Source organism: Aythya ferina, assembly GCF_964211825.1.
Source record: "Aythya ferina genome assembly, chromosome: 9".
NCBI classification, from domain to species: Eukaryota; Metazoa; Chordata; class Aves; order Anseriformes; family Anatidae; genus Aythya; species Aythya ferina.
In genome coordinates this window covers 7,388,743-7,409,766 of record NC_140305.1, presented here as the reverse complement: position 1 = coordinate 7,409,766, position 21,024 = coordinate 7,388,743, and the positions used below count along the sequence as shown (strand labels likewise).

Here is a 21,024-nt window from a genome sequence, read left to right as displayed (position 1 = left end):
GACATATAAAGCTGCTAAATTATTTCTGAATTTGCTGTCAGGTGCAAAGTGGGACCAAAATATTGCAGACCAAAGAACCAGTTTTAGCACCATCAAAATATAAATCTCACCTTCTTGACACTGTGCCTGGCACAGCTGAAATGCAGTGTCTCTTCAGGAGCATGTATCCTAAAAGTCCCCCTCTTCCCCACCACAGCATAAGATCCTGTCACTTTTCTAAGGTCATCTCACCCCTACAGTCCACAAAAGGAGTTTAAAAGGCATCCGATCTGTACAAATCTCTGGTCCCCTTTCACTGATCAAAAAGAGTTACAGAAGCCTCAACATAAATAAAATCCAGGTCTGTTCAGAGCTTTGCTGGATAACGCTTTGTCTGACGTGATCTAACGAGGACAAGCACAATCCTACAGCAGCCACCTCCACCCAGTGAGCTAGGGGATGCTTTCACTCGGCTTCCCATCTGCTCCGAGCAGAGGGAGGCAGCTTTTCCAGTAGTTATGGGCCACCTTCTTGGCCATACTCACAGAAGGGTGCTTAGACCTCGGCCATGCAGCCTACAGCCACTGGTAGAAGAAACTGAGGCTGCACTTGGTGAGAAATATTCCTCTGTTCAAACTTGGCATGTGCCAGGCATTCAGACCCACAGATGCTTTGATAACCCAGGCTATGGGGCTGGCCCTAAAGGGGGCTGTGCATGGAGCCCTTCGCATTTCCTTCTACTCCCACTCAGATAAAACCAGTGACAGCAACTGAGGCTGATCTTCCTGCAGCACACATACTGGTTCTGACATTATAGACAGGAAAAGCCCTTGGTCCTCCTTCTGTGAACAGTTATCTGTACATGTACTTTGAAACACTGCTCTTCCTTTTTATGGGATCCACATGTGGGTTTTTCCACCCCCAAAAATAAAGGCATCCCTACTGCTTACACCGAGAAGCGGGATCAGGCTCTGAGCACTGCACGGCCTGAGGCTTTCTGTACATCTGTGCACTTTTACTGCACCTGGTCTGCACATCCCAGCCTGCAACAGCTTGTGAGCCAGACTGGGTTCTGGATCCCCAAATAATACACAGAGGTTGGTTGATTTGTGTTTTTACAGTGATGAAATACTAGCACAGGTTAAGAAATAAAGCACCACAAACATGTTGGATGCTGTACTTCCACTGACCTTCTCCACGTGGCAATGGGAATCACTTCTTGAAAGAGCAAAGATGTCCGAAAGCTCCACAGCCACGATTGTCACAGCTGACTACTGGCAAGATGTTCATGAAAAGTCTCTACATGGTAGGATTCAGCACAGCACAACAGCCAGCAATCTCCCCAGAAGTCCAGTTGTGCCCAGTAATCCACGAGGTGGGCCATTTCATGTCTCAAGCCCGTGAGTGGGCAGGTCACGAATCGACAGGCACTGATTAGCCAGATGATATTCTCACTGAGGTTTCTGCAAGGTATTAGTGATGCATCAAGTCTGCAAAAAATATCCTAGGGCAGATTCTTCATTCCAGTGAAAGATGCACAACTGTGGTTTCACCCACAAATAAAACACTATGGTTGTAATCCTACAGGTCACAGGGAGAAGGAAAGTAATTTTTTTTTGTTTTGTTTTGTTTTTTTTAAAGGACAATATCTGGCAGCAAACATAGCATCAAAACTCGAATGTGACTTTATATTTATATAGATACATGTATTTTACATATCGTTGATCAACAGAGAAGTATGTTCCAAGAAACAATTTGTTCCAGGTCTGGTTTAAAATGACGGCTTGTCATTTCTGGAGGCCCCCCTCCCAACACACACGCTCGGTTTCCACAATCTGTACATCAAGCAATGCTGCAGATCTCTATTTCAACGGGCGAGGAGACGAAGTAAAAAAAGTGCAGTTCTTCAATTAAAGTGCATGGATGAGGTAAACTAATTTCAAGAGTTTTGAGTTTATTCAGTACTGGCTCAGACTGGCACCATCCTGCCGTGCATCTGTTGCATTTGGGTGCGCATGGCTTGAACGCTGCTCAAGATCTTGTTCTGGTGCGCGAGGGCAGTGATCCCGATCCTGGCCAGGTCGCTGCGGGAAGCAAGAGAAGAAGCAGGGGGCTGAGAACTGTGGGTCAGATGCTGATCCAGAGACAAATATTAAGAGTCAGCCACAAGTAACACAGCAAAAGCAAGGCAGATGTACAGAAATGTTTAATTAAATAAGTGAAGGCATTGTGGAGGCATTTTAAAGTTATACTCCGTCCAAATGAAAGGCATTCCATTCCTTTAATGAGTGTAATGATATGCAGCACAAAGCAAAGGAGGCTGATTAAATCCAGATTTACCAGTTTTTTTGTTATAGCGCTGAGTACTTACTCCTGGTTCATATGCACCACAGCCTCTAGGGTGGTATAGCCAGCAGCTGTGAAGTTATCCTTGTATCGCTCCATTTTAATGGCTTGGAGCCAGTCACCGACAGAAACAACCGCCGAGAACTCCGGGGAGCTGGGATCCAGCAGGGCTGTGCTGGGCCTGCATGCCAAACAGCAAAAGGACAGACAGACTGCGTCAGCCGCATCGTGACTTTCAAACCCAGCTTTGGTCTCTGCAATGCTTATTCTAAGTTATTAGGAAAAGCAAGGGCGACAAGTCATGCCTAGCAAAACTTGTAGCTCTCTGGACAGCCAAGTAGATCACCTGCAAGGAACTTAACCAAGTAATGGGCCAACTTTTGCCAAGAATGAACTCGACCTCAGGTTTTTATTTTTGCTTTCATACGTAACTTGAACCACCACGCTGCTTAGTTTCCACCTCAGATGCAACAAAAGTCCTAGAAAACGCTTTTGCTGCGGGCACCAGAAAGATGGCATTGCCGTGGCGTGCTCGGCCGACCGGCTCCGCGTCTGAGTGGCAGCAGTGGAAGGCAGAGCCAGCCCCGCGTGTGTCAGCCCCCAGCTCGGCAGCTATGGAAACCCCACCCGAGTGTGCGCAGGGGCAGGGTGAGCTCGCAACCCCACAGACGGGTTTGGAGAGCAGAACTCAGGGCGGGTTCTGATAAGCCCTGTTCCTAGCCAGGTTCACAGGCAAGCTGGGTGCATTCAATCAAACTCAGGCCAGCAGGGAGCTAATCCCCTCTTTAATCAGCCCATTCCTGACCAGCACGTGTGCCAGCACTGGCGGACTGACGCGGGCTTTGATCTTTGTTTGCACCATGGAATGTGCTTCTCATTTGGCCTTGCACAGATTTGCAAATAACTATTTTCACAAAATTCGCTCCACTTATTAGTATCTCATTTAATTTTTCATGTATATTGTAAATCACACCGTCTCATTAAGCCATTATTAATTACTCCTGTCTATCTAACCCCAACAATTATCATCTCGCAGTTTATTTGGGAACGCGCATCATCAAAGATGAGGTGTGCAACAGCAGAGCTAAGTGCTGCCTACGGCACTGCGTGCGTGGCGGCAGGGCTTGGTACGGCTCGCTTACACTATCTCACACAAGACCGGTGATGGCAACCTAATTATATACAATTATGCTTCACTTATAAAGTCATATATTATATTAATAAAGTTTTATGCAAATTTGAAATCCGTATTCCAAAGAAAAGAAATAAAAGCATCTAAAAACAGTTGTGCACGTGGAATGGCCTTGAACAGGTCTTGAACTTTTGCAAAATACATGTATTTACAGAAAGCACCTGTGAGCTGGAAGCAAAGCAAAATGGAGAAGGTTGATACGGCAATGCTCAGATTATCATAGCAGATCATATCGTGATTCTCACCATGTCAATTATTTAAGTCTCGAGGGCGGATACAATGTTTGCCAGGCTATCACTGCAATTAGGGCCGTTTGGAATGTATCTGGTGACACTGGCCTCATGGGATTAATAATCCCTCTTCAGATAATGCTAATTGTAGGTAAGAGTCCCAAAAGGACCTGGGACTTAAAAAAAATAAAATAGCCTTTTCCAGAATGTTTTCCAGCTTCTGTTGGAGGCTGAATCTGAACCTCTCTGGCCCCTGTTATTCCTTCACTGTATCAAGAAGCTGAATTTTGTATTGCCCAACAGTCTTTTTTGCACCTTCTCTTCTTCTGAAAAATATTCTTCTCTTATCTTCCCTTTGTTTCTTCCCTGCTAAGCTTTTCTCCACAGTTGCTGTAAGCAAATTCACCTTACAAACCAAAGGCATTTAAACAACAGAGCAAACTTGGTGTAAATTAGTTCGGCTCCTATTACTTCAGCAGTGTTTCATCAGCTCAAACAAACTGCTGATCTGTCCCAACAAAGATTTGTTGTTTCTATAACTCTGGGAGTTTCCTTCCTACTGTGCTTCTTTTGCACGCACCAGGTATACCATGCTCAGCAAACAAAACACAAAAGTAATGTGGGATCAGTGGAGACATGAAACTGGCTTTCCACAAAATTAAATTCAAATTCACATAAAAATTAATCCACACCTTCCCAATGCCCGCAAGGTGTTGGCTGTAATGCCATAATGCTCATTTGCAAATCCTACACAAATCTAGGGTTTATAAAACTTGATGATGTACTTTTCCTGCAGAAAACCACATCACTCTTGTTACCTACATTGCGTTAAGGAAACCCCTTCGAGCCCTTTTACTGAGGTGGGAGAGGGGAAGACGCCGCAAACAGGGCTTGCCCGCATCAGAACTTTTCCAGGATTTACTTTAGACTGTGTTAAAAACCTGGCCAGCGCTGGTGCGATGCAGCTCATTTGACTTTCCTTCTCACAGAGCGAGGAGAGGCTGAGGTGCCCAGCTGGGCTCGGCGGCGTGCCAGGAAGCCCTGTGCTCTCTTGCACAGCGCAGCGCCTGCTGCGCAGCCTGGCTGGGCAGGGCACGCTCTGATCCCAGAGCGGCAGCCGGGGTGACTTGCAGCTCTGCCTGTCACCTCCACTCTGCTGCCCCATACATCACCGACACAAAGGCACAGCTGACCTGGAGCTCTCGCTGCCCGTCCTCTTCAGGCTGTTGGGGTTGCGGATGAGTTTGTCCAGCATGTTGACGATCTGTCCAAATTTAGGCCTGTCGCTGCGCTCCTTCTGCCAGCAGTCTAGCATCAGCTGATGGAGAGCAATGGGGCAGTCCATTGGGGGTGGCAACCGATACCCTTCTTCAATGGCTTTAATAACCTGCAAATGGCACAATTAGGAAGACATTAGAGAACATCAGAGACTACTCACATCTACCAGCTGAGTATCATTTATCCTAGGGCAATCTGAAATATGGAAACAAATCCATGATTAAGTGAAACAATATGGAAGATTGCACTCGGACTCAAGCAGTTGGTGGTCTCAGTACTGCCATTTCTCCTCAACAGTTCAAAACTAAAAGGGTACAACATCGAAAGCAGGCATCAGATACAACACAGCAACGTACCATGAAAGAACATCATGGGATAAAGGGAAGACAAAATAGAAAAGAAGGCAAAACTGTCCTCAATGCACAGAAAGTCGGCAAAGCAATAGATCTACAACGAATCTTCAGTTTGGGGTACATAGTTATGCTGGTGATGAACATTTTCCCATAATTTTTAGGGGACAGCAGATCATCCCCTCCTTCCTCTTCTCCTGGGCTAGCTCGTCTCTGTCAGTAATACAGGCCTGTGGAGAACTTGTTCGCTCAACACTGTGCATTTCAAAGAAACTCAGAGATAGGAACCTTTTGGTGCAACTTTACAAAGAAAGTTACTGTAGTCCAATGCAGCAGCTCACTTACGCAACTCATACTTAATAGGATCCAGAAAAACTGCAAGCTGCTGGCGTTTTGAACCCTCCAGAGACAGCTCCAGAGCTCAGCACTTTGATGGCGTGTTAGTTCTCTCAGGAGAAAGGGACATGACCAGGGCTCCATTCTGAGATGACAGGGACTTGCTGAGGAGCCTTCAGGCCTTAATCAATATGAGTTTCCTGGCAGGATTCACCAAGAGACTAAAGACCAGGAGTGCAGAGGGACTGAATTGCACTAAATTCCCTCCTTCTCGTCTTGTCCAATTAGAGGCTAAAACCCACTGGGAGAACAGAGTGGGGGGAAAATGCTTGCACTATTAGCAGCTAATCAGTGACCGCAAAGTGGTTTTGACAAATTCAGGAAGTAAGAAGATCCTTTTGCCTCCTCTTTATTCAACAGACATGGAGAATAATTTCAAATCCACTTCTGCTTTGTCGTGAAAGCACGGCTTTCACTGCTGTTAAGGAGAAAAAACATGGTATGTCTACGCCAGGTACTAAAAAGGGGATGCAGAGACAGTGTTGTTGGCTTTGACTGTCCTGTTCAGACTGTTTGACATGGTCTAGCACTGCACATTTGCAGTGTGTCTCAGCCTAGTATGTCAGCTCCGTGGTTTTTGCACTGAGCTTCGCTGTGTTGTGTAGACATGCCTGATATAACTCAGACACATCTGGTGTTTTATTTTCTTGCTAAGTCTTGATGACTTCCTCTTAGCAAAGGAAGGCAAGATTGGGTGCCAGAAGAGACATTTCACATCAGAAGGAAATTAAAATTACATCCCCCTGTTTAGATTAAATGCCATCACATCTAGACACTCTTTGAAAATGTTTCGGCTCTACATAAGAAAGCAGATGACTTGTAAAATGACTTAACCACTCCCATGACCATATATATTCAGATTAACATTTTTTTCTTCCTTTGTATGTTTGCAAATTCCATGGGAAAAGTATTATGGATAATCTATGTCTCGTTTCCACTGGATTTTTTTTTAATTTAATAAAAAATCTATTAGCAAAAGCTCTTATTAGTATTAATACTAAATATTCTTCTGGAATAGCAGCCGTTGTGTGCGGTCCCTCTTGGAATACACTGAAGTAGTCCAGATGGTACACTTAAACAGGACATACATAATTTAAGAACGGTCATTTAGGAAAGCTGCTCTTTAATGTCCTCAGGGGGCACCTATGCAATTGTCACAAGGATGCTCTGATAATCAGAATTGGATTTTGGATGTGTTGTTTCAGATTTCCTACAAGAAATAAAATTATCTGGAAGAATTACAAGCATTCTGGGGTTTGAAGAATTAACTACTAATAGGAAACCCCATTAAATTCAAGTGTTTTTTCATATAGATTTTCAATAAACTTGAGATTTAAAATCAATATTCAACTTTTCCTTCTCTTTACAGTGTTATGATCTAATAGTTTAAACACATTCATTTCCCTTTTCTCCACTCTCCTCTGTCCTCTGTTTTCTTTAACTGATTAATAATTTTCCTTAAAAAAAAAGAAAAGAAGAAAGATATGTGCACAAGTTAGATCCTAACTAGAGAATCCCCCATTACCTTACAGGTGACACTTGAAGTATTCAGGGAACTCTTTACTCTGGAGAGGTTCCCCGGGAAAACGAATCCACCACTCATGATAACCTTTTAAAAACCTGGAGTGTTTTATAACAGCACAGCAACAGACACAGAAACACATCAGGGAACATCTACAGAAAAAGATAAAGGTGTGGGGGAAGAAAGGGAGAGAAGAAGAAGACGAAGCCTCAGAGGGAAACTCACATCTTGATTGGACATATCCCAGTAAGGCCTCTCTCCGTAGGACATCACTTCCCACATGACGATGCCGTAGCTCCACACATCGCTCGCCGATGTAAATTTACGGTAGGCAATCGCCTCTGGTGCAGTCCACCTGATAGGGATCTTGCCACCCTGTCACAAATAAAAGAAAACGCAGGCTAGTGAGTCACTGACCCCGTCACGTGCGTGGCTGACACTGTTCCACATTGCCATTCCAAATACAAAATGGTTTCCTGTATGCAATTCCAGATTATTCTTTAAAAGGCCTTCACTTTCCCTTTTCCGTGCCATAAAACTGTCACATCCAACCAGGAGGCAATGCTGCCCGTCTGTTTTCTTTAGTCACATGGAGGGGAACCAGGACATTGTTAAGTGTATTTTTATCAGTCCTCTACAAGATCTCTGCTCAGGGCTATGCCGAAGCATGAGAAAAAGCCAGGAGTTGTACGAAGTGTATTTCGGAGATTTGGTTGACAAACCAAGTAAGTATATGCTGTTAATTGCTATTTCCTTGCTTGCCTGTCTGACCTGTTTGGCCTGTTTCAGAAAGAAATGGGATTATAACCGTTTTGCTTTTCAAAAAGGTAAAATAAAGGGAGGATAAACTGCAAAGATTTATGAATACTGGGGTGTTTCCCACGGGCAATGTCCCAGCTCCTACCAGAGATGTGAGAAGGCGAGCAACCCCTGGGCTCTCCCAGTCCCACACCAGAGCAGGTTGCAGAGTTGCTTTTGGTACCGGTTGGAGAGAGCTGCCTCTTGTTACAGTACTCCTTTCTACACAAGTAAGGACACTTGGGCACCTGACCCAGGCCACTGCGGTCCTGCGCTGCTTTAAAAGGAGCTCTCTCCATCCTGTTTATCTGATTTTGCGTTAGCTGAGTGATCCCAGGCCACAGACTTCTCCTCTTGTTTATGCTAATATGCAAGGTGTTTTTAATTGAGCTTTTGGTTTCCTGCAGTTTCATCCGGGGAATGACTTAAGCCGAACAAAGATTTCATTTATTTTTTTCATTTGCTTTTATGCTTTTTTGATTAAGTTTATTTTGGTAATTTTTTTCCTCAGCAATCCTGTAGATAGTTTTTATCCAAAATTGAGTGCAGCATGTGCATGCTTAATGGCTTATTGTCCTAGTATCTCTCTCAAGTGTTTAACATGGACTCGTTCCAAAGCCAACTGAAATCAAAAGGGGTCCTTCTTCTGGCTCCTTTGGCCTTTGCATCAGACCCTCTGTGAATCAGTTCGCAGCAGTAAGTGCCTCATGGGGCTACAGGATGCTTTCACTTTAATGAGATGTTACTAACGGGGAGCAGAATGCACCATTCTCTTAAGAAAGGATGCTTTAAAAATTGCATTTGACTGCATCATTTCTGGTTATGAAAAAGCTCTACTCCCCCCTTCAGACACAGATGCGTAAACATTGTTTATACATGGTCATCATTCTAAAAATTGTCAATAAGCTCCTTTTATTTATCTGCTTGAGTACAGTGGAGTTTATCCAAATTTTCCTGATCCTTCATTGCTGATACCAAATGAAGACAATGCACTGTGATGCAAATTGCATTGATTCCCTCTAGTTTACTCGAGTACAAACATAATACTGTATCTGCACTCACTACATTCAAAGGGAGGCTTTTCAATCATTTCTTTCTTGTCTTTTTGTTGCCTAAACTTTGATTTCCCTGAATGCAGCTTTCCAGACCTCTGCTTCTGCTTTTTCCACTTGCCATCCTTAAAAGTGAGAAACACGAAGGTTGCCCAGCATTTAATACTATCCAAGTCTATCTTTCCCTGTAATGAATGTGAATCCATTAAAGGATGTGTGCTGGGATTAAACTGCAAAATGTGAGCGCTGCAAACAAACTCTGCGCTAGGGAGAACAGATGGAGAATGGCAGATATTTAAAAATGAAGAAAATAAGCAATTTAAAAAAGAGACTTTATAAACTGAGATTTTTTTCCACACACATGTTAATTACAGAGGTATTGGTACAAAGGTTGGTAACAGTCGAGATGTTGTTCCGTGGCCACAAGTACTTGCATTAGCACTATTCCACATGCAGCATATTAAAATGGCTGAGCAAAATTAGTGGGATGCAGGGAAATATAGACAAAACAGGAAAGAAACAAATAAATAAACAAACAAAAAGTGAGGCAAAAGCATTTACTACCTCCAAGCTTGGGAAGGCAGGCCCAATGCTATTCCCAGCCCAAATTATTTGGAGTCAAAGTTACGAGATGAGCAAAAGTTGATTTATTTATTTATTTATTTTTAACTCTTTTTTTTTTTTTGGTAGCATATCTAGACTTGCTGTACGAAACCTCACTGGGACTAGTCAGTTGCAAATAATTATGCTTATGTGTAGATATCAGAAGGAATAGAAGCCCAGGCTCTCATTTCTGGCATCAGATTCTTGTCACGCACTCCTAGCACACTGAGGAAACCAGAGGAGTACATTGGTCACAATCTCAGAGAAGAAATACTGATGTAGCCATTGATGGAGCAATAACACTACATCAATTTATAGCAGTTACGGAGTCTGGGCCAATGTTGATTTTTATGCTGTGATATAGGTTTAACTTTATGACTGAGATTATTTCAAAACAAACCATTGTCACCTCTCACACAGTCACACAAAAACATCAGGTAGGCAAGAAAACCCACTGGACGTTTTCTCTCCCTCCTTACCCGTGTGGTGTAAGCTGCCTCGGGGTCATCTTCCAAGACACGGGACATGCCAAAGTCAGACACTTTGCAGACCAAGTTGCTGTTGACTAGTATGTTTCGAGCAGCTAGATCCCGATGCACATAGCTCATGTCAGACAGATACTTCATTCCTGAGCCAATGCCTCGAAGCATCCCTACCAACTGGATTACTGTAAATCTGCCATCATTCTTCTGCGGATGGGGAAAGGAAGAAAATCACATAGCATTAAGCTAAAAGCTACATTATTGCCATTGCTGAAATTGGCCAAGAGAATATCGCTGGATCCCCATCTTCTCTCAAATAAAATGCTATGTTATGTCCCCACTCTCCTGACTAGCGTCTATAATTCACCCGTAATGTACAAACTTAGAGGTTTTGTCACAGCTTCCACTGATGCAGTATCTGGGTTGCTATATATCCAGCTTTAATGAGTCTATAGCATTGCAGTGCTTTCAAAAATGGAGAAAATCAAATCCGTTCCCATTAAACATGGATTATTTAAGACCCTGCTATTTTAAACATCACATTTATTCTGTATTCATCCACATTGCATTTACTCTGTGTTTTTGATAGGAACAACACCAGAAAAGAGACAGAATTTCCCAAGTACAACCATAATTTCTTTTAGAAAGCTGAATTTTCAGTATCCCTCGGCAAACCAGAACCAAAAAAGAAACCATAAGACATTTCCCAATATAAAATCTCTTTAGCTTATTATGAAGAAATCACCTACCCTGAGGAAGGCATCCAAGGAGCCGTTCTCCATGTACTCAGTTATGATCATTACCGGTTTACCTAGAGTTCACAGAAAGAAAAACACAATTTCTTGATGAACGCCAATGTTAATGGGATAAAAATGGGTTGCACATGATTTTACTGCCAAGACACCTGTCTTGCACAATCTCATTTAATTTGGAAAGCACCAAGCTTATGCCTCAGCTGTGGGGAGCAAGGGAAGAAATATTATAGGTTGGGAACATTCAAAGAGCCCCATCTGGAAGGTTAACCCTTCGTCTGACTCATTGACAAGGTCTTTAACTAAAGTGGCTCCTGGTCTCTAAGGAATACATGAATTGATAATCGAGAGCTCAGAAAAAAAGATCCGTTCAAACTTGACAAAAATCTTTACTGTAATTAAATTGCTTACAGACTAGAAAGCTTTCCTTTTCTAAAATGGAATTCATGAACGCTTTCGTCTCCCTCTCTTTCAAAAGATCAACGCTTTAGGCGAGTTAGAAGCTGTCAGCAGCTACAAGGTACTCGAAGACAAGAGTGCAAAATACAAACTGTTCCTCTCAACTTTCTCTGTCTCGAGTCTGAATCCTTTGTCTCTTGTTATTTATAAATGAGCCAAAGCCATTTGCCTCATGAATTCAACTACAGGATAAATGATTCAATGAGTTGTGTCACATGAGGTAAGATGCTTCAGCAGCACTCAGCTTTCCCCTCTGCAATACAGAGAACCAAGCCTGAAGAGAAATATGATGCAACTTTGCTGACATGGGGATGCTTTCTAGGCACTCTGCTGCCTATAAATAACAGCAGATATCTAAGTAATGCTTGATGTTGCCTCAAGTGCTTTACAAAGTCATACAAAGCTGAAACTGGAAGCATTTAGGTACATACAAGTAACACTAATTATTTCAAGGGGTTCATTATGCTCCACATTCAGCATCTGGGTATTTGCAGAAAAGGATCCAGTATCACCTCCATTCTAAAAGTGAGCAATGGGAGGAGAGAAGGTCAGAGACAGAATGGCAGGAGCCCAGTGCCAAGATGAGCACTGTTAAGCCCACCTGAAGTCAGGGGATCACCTTATCATCAACACCAGGCTGGCATGGCAACCCAGCTGTTTGTTTTAGCTACTCGAACTAGCAAGTTTCTTCCTATATAAAAGGCACTGACCAAGAGAAATGCTGCTCTTGTACTTCCTGTGTCAGCTCTGAAGACAAAAACATTGTGAAAACAGAAGGGATCGACGGACACATCACAGACTGCACATAGCTCAATTCTGTCTTGGTATCACATTTCAGAACTGCTGAGCAACTGCACCAGCAAGTCTTTGCTCCAGAACAACATGGTTTGAAAACATGCAATATTTTAGCACCAAAAGTTCCCATCCTCATTTATATCTCAGTGAGTTTTTCATCAAGATGATTTTCCCTTTATTTTTCAGGGATTTCCCTTTTTGAAGCAGTCCTTTTATTCTTTTTTGGGGGTTAGAAAACAATGTACTACGAGGACTACTGACTGGTTTTACATCATTTCAGTTAGACCAACATATATGTGAGACACATCACGTATTTCACCTATCATTAATTTAGTTCACCTTTCCAGTTTCAATCTAGCCTTTGTAGGCCACTTACTGTTCCGATTCCCCTTCCCCTTTCCAACCAGTATCAAAAATCTTAGTGTTTTGGTCACAAGCAAACTGGCACGCCTCTGAAATGCCAGCCTGGCAGCTGAACCCTTTCTGATTTGCATGAACAAAGTAGGGGAGAGACAGTATGGCATAAAGCAAACTATTCTGGATGTAGGGCTTAGTGACCTTGGCTGAGTACTCGCATCCTTACGGACAGAGATGTAATAAAATAATATCCTCTCTCTAATTCACCTTTGCCAGCATTCTTTGGTAAAAAGAAAGAAAACTCCAACCAAATCTGCATGTGTCATTGTTTCATTTATCCTTTGCAACTGTGACCGGAATGCTTCCACTGAACAAATAGAGCTAAATGAGTTTTAATTAACCTTCCTCAATCAAAAGACACTATGTCAACGTAGAAAGGAAGAAAGGGAGACTCTTTCAGTGCATTAACACATAATTTCATTACTCAGGCACTTCTTTAGCAGAGAAGAGGGAAAGAGAGAGGAGAAGTTACCATCAGTGAGTCAATTATTAAAGTACTTGACTAGCAGCCAATAATGTATTCATGGTTTTTTGCTGCCTCTCTCCCCTCAACCCCCACCTACTCCACTATTTATCTCACATTTTAATTTTAAGTTTATTAAATGCATTCATTTATCACAGCATTCAGAAAACCTATGGAGAAATTGAGATAAATGTCTTCTTAAGTAGCCCTGTTTACCAAACACGCGAGCTCTGAGGTAAGCAAGCTGGCTTGCTGCAGGAGCAGTGCTCACTGTGAGCCAGGCAATGAAGCGTTCTTGGGTCAGGCTGCTACTTCCTCGGTGAAAATTTCCAATCATTTTAATTCAGTGACAACTGCATTATGCAAATGCAGACAGCCATTTATAACTGCTAAAGCCGTAATAGCTAAGGGGGTTCAAGCCTCAGTAGGTTTTCAACATAAAGATTCCCATGTTGCCTTGCTTTTACCGAGGTGCTTCAAAAATTACTGCCTGCAGCGAGCACTGTGAGCTGACCACAAACACCCCCTCTTTGTTACAGCAACAGCAACACAAGAGAGACGAGAATCAGACCTGAAAAATTTAAACAGAGCATTACTTTAAATTTCAGTTTTGAGGGAGGCCTTCAGTAAACGACAGGCAAAAGAAACCCAAGCCCCTGTTTTCCCTAGCAGAATTTATCCTGAAAAGCCAACAGTGACACTCAATACAAGCCCCATCCCACAACTGTTAGAGGGGTGAGATGTCCAGAAACGTTACATGGTAGTATAAGCATACAGCTCCTGCTCTAACAGCAGCTCACAAGCTCACTGTCTGCTTTCATTTTTGCTCTTTCTGCCCTGAGAACGAACCCCTATATCCAAAGGGTCCCTTAGGATTAGCAACCAGTGTCAGGCGTTGCCAACACATCACCTAGTACGGTTGGAGTAGGGACAACAACTACATCATTTCAGTGGTGTTTCATCAAGTCAGACCCAAGTGCATCTGTCTCACAGGTGTATTTTCAGTTCAAGCCTGGAAACAGCATCCGGTAAGCTCTGTCTTTGTCTTTCTAAGGCAGGGTTCATGGCACAGTGAATGCTAACAGACTTAAACAAAAATAAATAAATAAATAAAGCAAAAAATTAATCAAACAAAACCAAAAACCAAACAAAAAAATCAGCCAGGTAATTTCTGCAAAGTGCAATTATCACACCTGTAAATCATTAAAAAAAAACAAATAAGAAAGTTTCATACTAAAACAGAATACTTCATTTCAAAGGCTTGCTCCTTACATCTGTGCTTTGTACCTTAAACATATGACTCCATAGTTTTGTTTTGGGATTTTTCTCCCAACTATTTTAAATTCTTTGCTCACCATCTGCTTTTGCCTATCCTGTAACAATCAGCTCAGACTAGCAAAGATGTGAAAGATGCCTGCTTGGCATAGCAAAAAGGAAAAAAACACAGTGAACCCCTGCTGTATTAATTCCCCCTACAAAATCTTGTACAAGCTGCCTACAGATAGAGTATCATTTGAAACCATAAACCCATTTATAGCTGACAACGAGATTAATGACTTGTCCCACACTGATTTCCTCCTATTAGCTATCAGTGGATCTGTTCCATCTGTCATTTCACAGGAAAGAGGGTAAAAAAACAGCAAAATAAAAGAAAAAAACACCCACAGACTTTATTTCTCAGTGACTTTTAAATTGGCCTTGTCATGAAAATGACCTACTTACATTTAGTAACTACTCCTTCTAAGTGGATGATATTGGGGTGGTCAAATTGTCCCATGATGCTGGCCTCGCTCAGGAAGTCTCTCCGTTGTTTATCAGTGTAACCAGCTTTTAGGGTCTTAATAGCAACACAGATCTCTCTTTTTCCTGGTACTTTGAGACGTCCACTGCATACTTCACCAAATTCCCCTTAAGCAAAAAGGCAAAAGAATCCATGATCATGAGCATGGAGCACATGTTTGTACTGTCAAGATGTTAAATCGGTTCATTCTGGGAAACTGTCATACAAAGATCACAGGATCCCACGTTTCCTAAAAACAAATTTTAAACTATATTTACTGCAAAAAATGCAAAAGTTCTGGCACTTACCCACACCAATAACTTTTTCAATCTTTATGCAGGAGGCATCAATTTCTTTGGCAAATTCCCTCACAGCTTGATTTGGATCCTCATATGTAAAAGGATCCACATATGTTCTAACACCTGCAAGGCAGAAATGTTTTATTTGAAGTCACTGATCTACATGCTGCTGAACACATAACATATGAGACTGAAGCCTTAATGATATACAACAGCAAAGAGAGTGCACAATAAAAATGTACTGTAAGCCAGGAATGACTGATGAAAGAAGGAAGGCCTTAATGTATTTTTTCCTCAACGTGATTTTTTTTTTTAACGTAATCCTTTAATATTTCCCAATATTGACGTAAGGAAACAGACTTTTGCCAATAAATGAATTTCAAGAGTCATTGCCATCAATCACTGCCAGGCCAACGGCCTGGCCATAGACCTGTGAGAATAAAAGACATCACATTTCTTTTTTGGGATCCAAGAGCTCAGGTAATCGTTTTAGTAAGTGGATAAGTGGAATGGAAGTAATGGTAGGATTCAGTCCTAGAAACAGGGCAGCAAAGTTCACATTTACTTTCCTGCAGGACTGCCTCAGGTCCATCCAAAAACTGCCTCTGCAGAATATTGTGGTGAAAAGTCATGCCTAGACAGCCTAGATAGCGTGTTTTTCATAGAAATAGAAATCTTTCAGTGGAAAGGAATAATTGAAAAATTTCATGAACCTTTCTCCCAACTCAAAAATTTTACCCAGATGCTTTTATTGCCCCTGTTACTAAAGTGCCTAGTTTGGAAGGAGGATGGTGGGAAGCAAGGAAAACAGAAACATATTCATCTCATGAGGAATGTCATCTCTTATTTGCCAAGCATCTGAACATGGAACATGTTTTGTGAACTGAACCAAAAAAAAAAAAGCACCAAGCACAACTGCCTTTTACCTTGGTTCAAATGTTTCTCCTCATCTGCCTCTTGCTTAGCCTTACTGTATTTACTGCGCCTGTCAGACAAAAAAAAAGAACATTACAGTTCAAAATAAATATCTTACTTTGAGACAAGCTCTGTCTTCTTAACCTGCCGAGACTCGAGCTGTTTGCACCTGCCACGACCTGTGCTTGGCAGCTCCCCTACAACAGCCCGTGACACAACTTACACTTTCCAGAAGGGTAGGAGACTCCTCTCCTCAAACTGCTCTAAGTGTTATTGGCATCAACAAAGCATTAGGGGAAACACAGATCTCCGTATTTGCATCTCAGCATTTAAACAAAGAAAAGAAAGCTTGTGTTCTAGCTACTTTTTCTTCAAATGCACATTTGCAATAGTGTGCAAAAAAAAAAAAAAGGACTAAATTGCTTTTTAGCATGAACTTCTATAGATTTAGATGCTACAACAGAGGTGTTTTGGTAGATTGATTTTCAAACCCAATTAGGCAAATGCCAATACCAACACTCTTCTTCAACTACAAATTTAAAGGTGGAAGCAGTCTATTAATGCATAAATCAGGGTGGTAGCAAAAAAAAGACCTGACCATCAAAAATGCAGATCCTGAGGATTTTGTTTATTCTTTTAATCACTGTACAACTGAGGGGAGTAAAGAACTCCTGATGTCAGAGGTCCTCTACTAAGCCCGAGTTGGACACAATAATACAGTTTAGTATGTTAATTCTATAGATTATTATTTCTACAAGTACACACATGATTTTGTATCCAGTTCCAAATTTAATTAGTCCAGCTTTAAACTTCAATGGACAAGCTGTATTCAGAAAAGTTAATGCAAGAGGTTAATCCAATAGAGAGGATATGTAGCTCAACCAAATGTGCATTGGGATTTGAAGTTCCCCAAAATCTAACGGCATGTATATGTAGAGATTTGATTTTGAGTATTCATGGAAAATTCAGAACCAGGCACAAAAGCAGACATTGCCAAAGAGAAGGGCTTGTTGTTGTTTACTCCTCAGCTTCCTTGTCCCTATGGAAGTCAGCAGCAAATCTCCCAACACATCAGACCCCAGTTAGTCACTGTCAAGAGTCTGAATTGGAGTGAGGAAGAGGGAAGGAAGAGAAACCAAGCCCAGAGGAAGGGCGGTGAGACTGGTGGTGCCTGCAACGTGCAAGCCACTGCCTGGAGCGGGGCAGGAGCTGACCAGGCCTACTGGGGCACCAGGCCGAGACTGGGTTAGATCTCTGAAAACAGTGAATAGGCAGAGGAGATAAATGAGAATGGGTGAGAGAAAGACCTACCAGCAGATGCAAGATGAAGAGGTTAAAATTTGGAGAAAACATATGACTTTGAGAGCCTTGGTTTCCCTTCCCTTCTGCCCGGCCTGCAGGGAACAGCAGCTTCCCGTCACTCCCAGCTGAAAGGCCATGTCCTAGCTTTTGTCTTTGCAACCCTTTAGTGTTGGGGATTAAATATACTATTCTAGTAATGAAAGCTATAAATTGCACATGAACAGAAGGAAAAAAATCCAGTTTAACATGTGAAGACTACCTGATCTTTGAACCAAGCCTCGCAGCTCCCAGCATCACCAACAGGACTTGTGTTCAGACACAAGAAGCAGGTACATACCCAACCATAAGTGGCTGGGAGCTTTTTTTCTTGATGAAAGTCAATTAAACACAAATGGCACCAAATCATAACAAGAGCCTTATTAAAAACCACACTGGATCCAAACACCAATTTAAACCATTTTTTTGCCTGAGGACTTATGGCTCTGGTATAAAAGAGCTGAGTGAAACTGAGGGACTACGTTCTGCTCCCAGTGCCTGACCTGAATCAGGAGGAGAAATCTCACCCAGTGCCATGCAGGGCTAAGTCAGCTTAGGGGGTTTCAGGTACAACGTAACTTCTCTCAGAGGAAAGAAAAAAAGAAGGAAAAAAAGAAGAAAAAAAGATCCTGCAATTTAAGCAGGACCCCTTCAAATTCATATTATTAGTCTTCAGATACAGATGGGAAAAATGAAACACAAATGGCTTTGCATGAATGCATTTTAAGTACGTAAAAATGCTTTAAATCTTATTTCTAAAAAGTAAAATCACCCTAACAACAGATACAAATAACCTTCCCCCACTAAAACCCAAAGACATGCAAAAAGCAGAGGGAAACAAAGGGATTGCTGTTCAAGCAATATAATTGTAGCTTATTAACGTTAAATAATACCTTCCAAACTAACTACCTGCTTCCACCTCTGCCCCTGTCACCTGCTGACCTTTCCTGCCTGGCTTGGGGCAGGCCACTCCTGCCTGCCATTGTCCCCTGGCTGCTCGGGGCACCTCACCTGAATGGCAGAAGGGAGCCTTTGTCACAGGCTTGAATTCCGTAATTACAGGGATTTGGGCAAGAGTGATTAAATAGCCGTATTCAGGAAAAGAACACAGAAGCTTTCAGAAGCTGCAGGGGTCAGAGACATAGGGAAATCCACAGGTGGGGCCTGGAGATAAGGAGGGGAAGGTCTCTGCCCAGCCGGAGGTAGCAGCAGAGGGTATTAGCACGCACTGAGGTGAAGCAGCATGGAGCCCGCGCCCCCACAGCCCATGCTGCCCCTTTCTCCACCCCAAAGAAGAGGGCTGGGGGTGCTGCAGTGCAGAAGGTAAAGCAATCTATCTGCCAGAAAAATTTCTGACGGTAACTCTTGGATGACCAAAGGAATCTGTAGGGCCAACTTACTGCAGCCAAACCCCTTCAGAAAGCAGCTTACTGCTTTACACTTTCCCAAATCTTTTTAAACTCTGTCACTGTAATTTTACTCTGTGCTCCTACAGGGTAGGGTTTAGAAACGCTCCTGCTACCTCTCCCGCATCCTGCTGTCCTAACCTCAGTAAATTTAAACTAACTTTTAGGCAGATTACTTCTCACGTTGACACAAACACCGTGGTCACAGGACAGACCCAAACAGCTTGAGCTGCCTGAAGGCAAAGTCTGTTGACAAATTCTGTTGAGAAGATGAATTTGGGGATTTGAGTAATGACTTGAAAAAACATAATGCTACATTAGTAATAACAACCTAGAGTTCAAAACTGGGCACCTCCAGCATATGTCCAGTTCCCACACTTGGCTCATGGATGCAGAGAGGCCATGTCCGCAGGCCAAAGCACAGTTTTGATTGTACAAATATGACTTCTAGGTCACAGCTATATTACAAAACCTCCTCGTGGGGACTCTATGGACAAAGAAGCATTTCCTCAGCTGAAGTAATTTTGGAACAAAGTATAATTATTTTGCTATTAACTTCAGCTGGTATAGGAACATCATGAAATATCCCCAAAGCCCACACCTCTAAATGACATTGGTGATGTGGTTAAAATCATTTGTGTAATAGTGAATATTAAAGTCGGTTCTGTTTATTGAGAACTACTTCCAGCTACTGGACAGCTGTGTATTGAGGAAGGCTGCTAATTAACAAGGCACATGCATTAGTATGCACAGAGCAGTTTCACTGTCCTGGTATTTCATTCATCTTGCTATTATATCTTTCCCCTTCCACAGCTTCCCTAAGACCTACTGGTATGGAACTGCGGGGCATCTCTGAACCCACTGCCACCAAACTACTTCCACCCCCATTCCCACCAGTGCTTGACCAGTGCTTGGACCAACCTCTTGTCTATAAAGCCCACCTGCATTTTTTTTTTTTTTTTTTTTTTTTTACTCGGTCCAAGTTAAACACTTGTGGGCAGAGATAACTGAACAGACAACCTGAGCAGGGAGCAGACCTGGCTGAGCAGGCACCCACACCAGCTTGTCTATCAGCTACCTGGCTCCAGGCAGCCTTTCCTTTGACAGCTTTATGGCTGATACTAAAGAGAATCAATATGAGGGCAAGGGGCTGACATTTCATTTTCTAAAAAGTGATCCATTGAGGGCCAATCACCAAGCAATGTTTATCAGCCTTGGGAAGTGACATTTTTTTTATAGGGGGAGGAGGGGAAGGAATCATCTCAAAGCAACTCGACAGGCTCAATTCTCCAAGGTGGCGACTCATAATTAGAAATCCAATGCATCCTGCTATCAATCCTGCCTTAAATAATAAAGTGATCAATAAAAGTGGAGAGGAGATTAAGTCATCAAGCTCAGTGATGCTATTTTCTGTTGCAATGGCTTTTAATAAACCTGTCTCTCCACATTACATTTTCATATGGCCTGTTCTTTCTTATTGCCAGCATGCAGGCTTTGAGGTGAACACCCACAGAAAGCTGTAACAATGCTTGACTACTTTCCAGATATTACAGCTATAGTGACTTAACTGCTCTTTAAGACAATTTGAAGTGAGAAAGTAAATCAAGAAAATTTGTGTGCATTTATGGCTGATGCCATTAAACTGATCAACAGAGGTTGACAAAATTTGCATCCCTCAGATCCCACGCTTCAGATGCAATAACGATATGTCCAATTTTATCTCTGAATTACATTGAGGCAAAATCATGCTGATCTTTTTAAATGAGACTGAACATAAACTTGGAGACAAACACTCACACTGTGTTTCTGCTACACTGTCCTCCCATTTGCAGGATTGCTCCTGATGCACTGGTTGAATTTGGGAATGAACAAGTACTTGGTAGAAGATTACGGTTCTGCTCTGATCGAATAACCATCAACCCATTCTGCTGTGTTACTGCGTATGATGCTGAATGACTGCAGCTTCTACTTTACAGTCATTTCCACACACAGTGGAAGGACTAACCCAAAGACTAATGGAGACTCATACAGCCTAAGACAAAATCACAAGCACAGCAGTCTGATAGCTTAGTTCATAACAGTGTGGTTGTTTATTCCCTGTGTATCAGGAGTCAGTCCAAGAAAATCTACTGTACCCATACCCATTAAACTTAACTTCAAATTACACTAACC

At 42.3% G+C, this 21,024-nt stretch overlaps 1 protein-coding gene across 1 annotated transcript in view; it reads right to left on the bottom strand.

Annotated features, from left to right (window-relative positions):
• EPHA4 (EPH receptor A4) overlaps positions 1–21,024 on the bottom strand; it is a 94,919-nt gene that overhangs the window by 2,806 nt on the left and 71,089 nt on the right. The window contains exons 9-17 of the mRNA XM_084530285.1: positions 16,120–16,178; positions 15,203–15,316; positions 14,837–15,022; positions 10,978–11,039; positions 10,226–10,435; positions 7,519–7,668; positions 4,941–5,134; positions 2,351–2,506; positions 1,170–2,063 (exon numbers count right to left, since the gene is read on the bottom strand). Coding sequence (XP_084386411.1) covers positions 1,949–2,063; positions 2,351–2,506; positions 4,941–5,134; positions 7,519–7,668; positions 10,226–10,435; positions 10,978–11,039; positions 14,837–15,022; positions 15,203–15,316; positions 16,120–16,178 — 1,246 coding nt within the window. The 3' untranslated portion in view covers positions 1,170–1,948. The remainder of the gene's footprint in view (positions 1–1,169; positions 2,064–2,350; positions 2,507–4,940; positions 5,135–7,518; positions 7,669–10,225; positions 10,436–10,977; positions 11,040–14,836; positions 15,023–15,202; positions 15,317–16,119; positions 16,179–21,024) is intronic.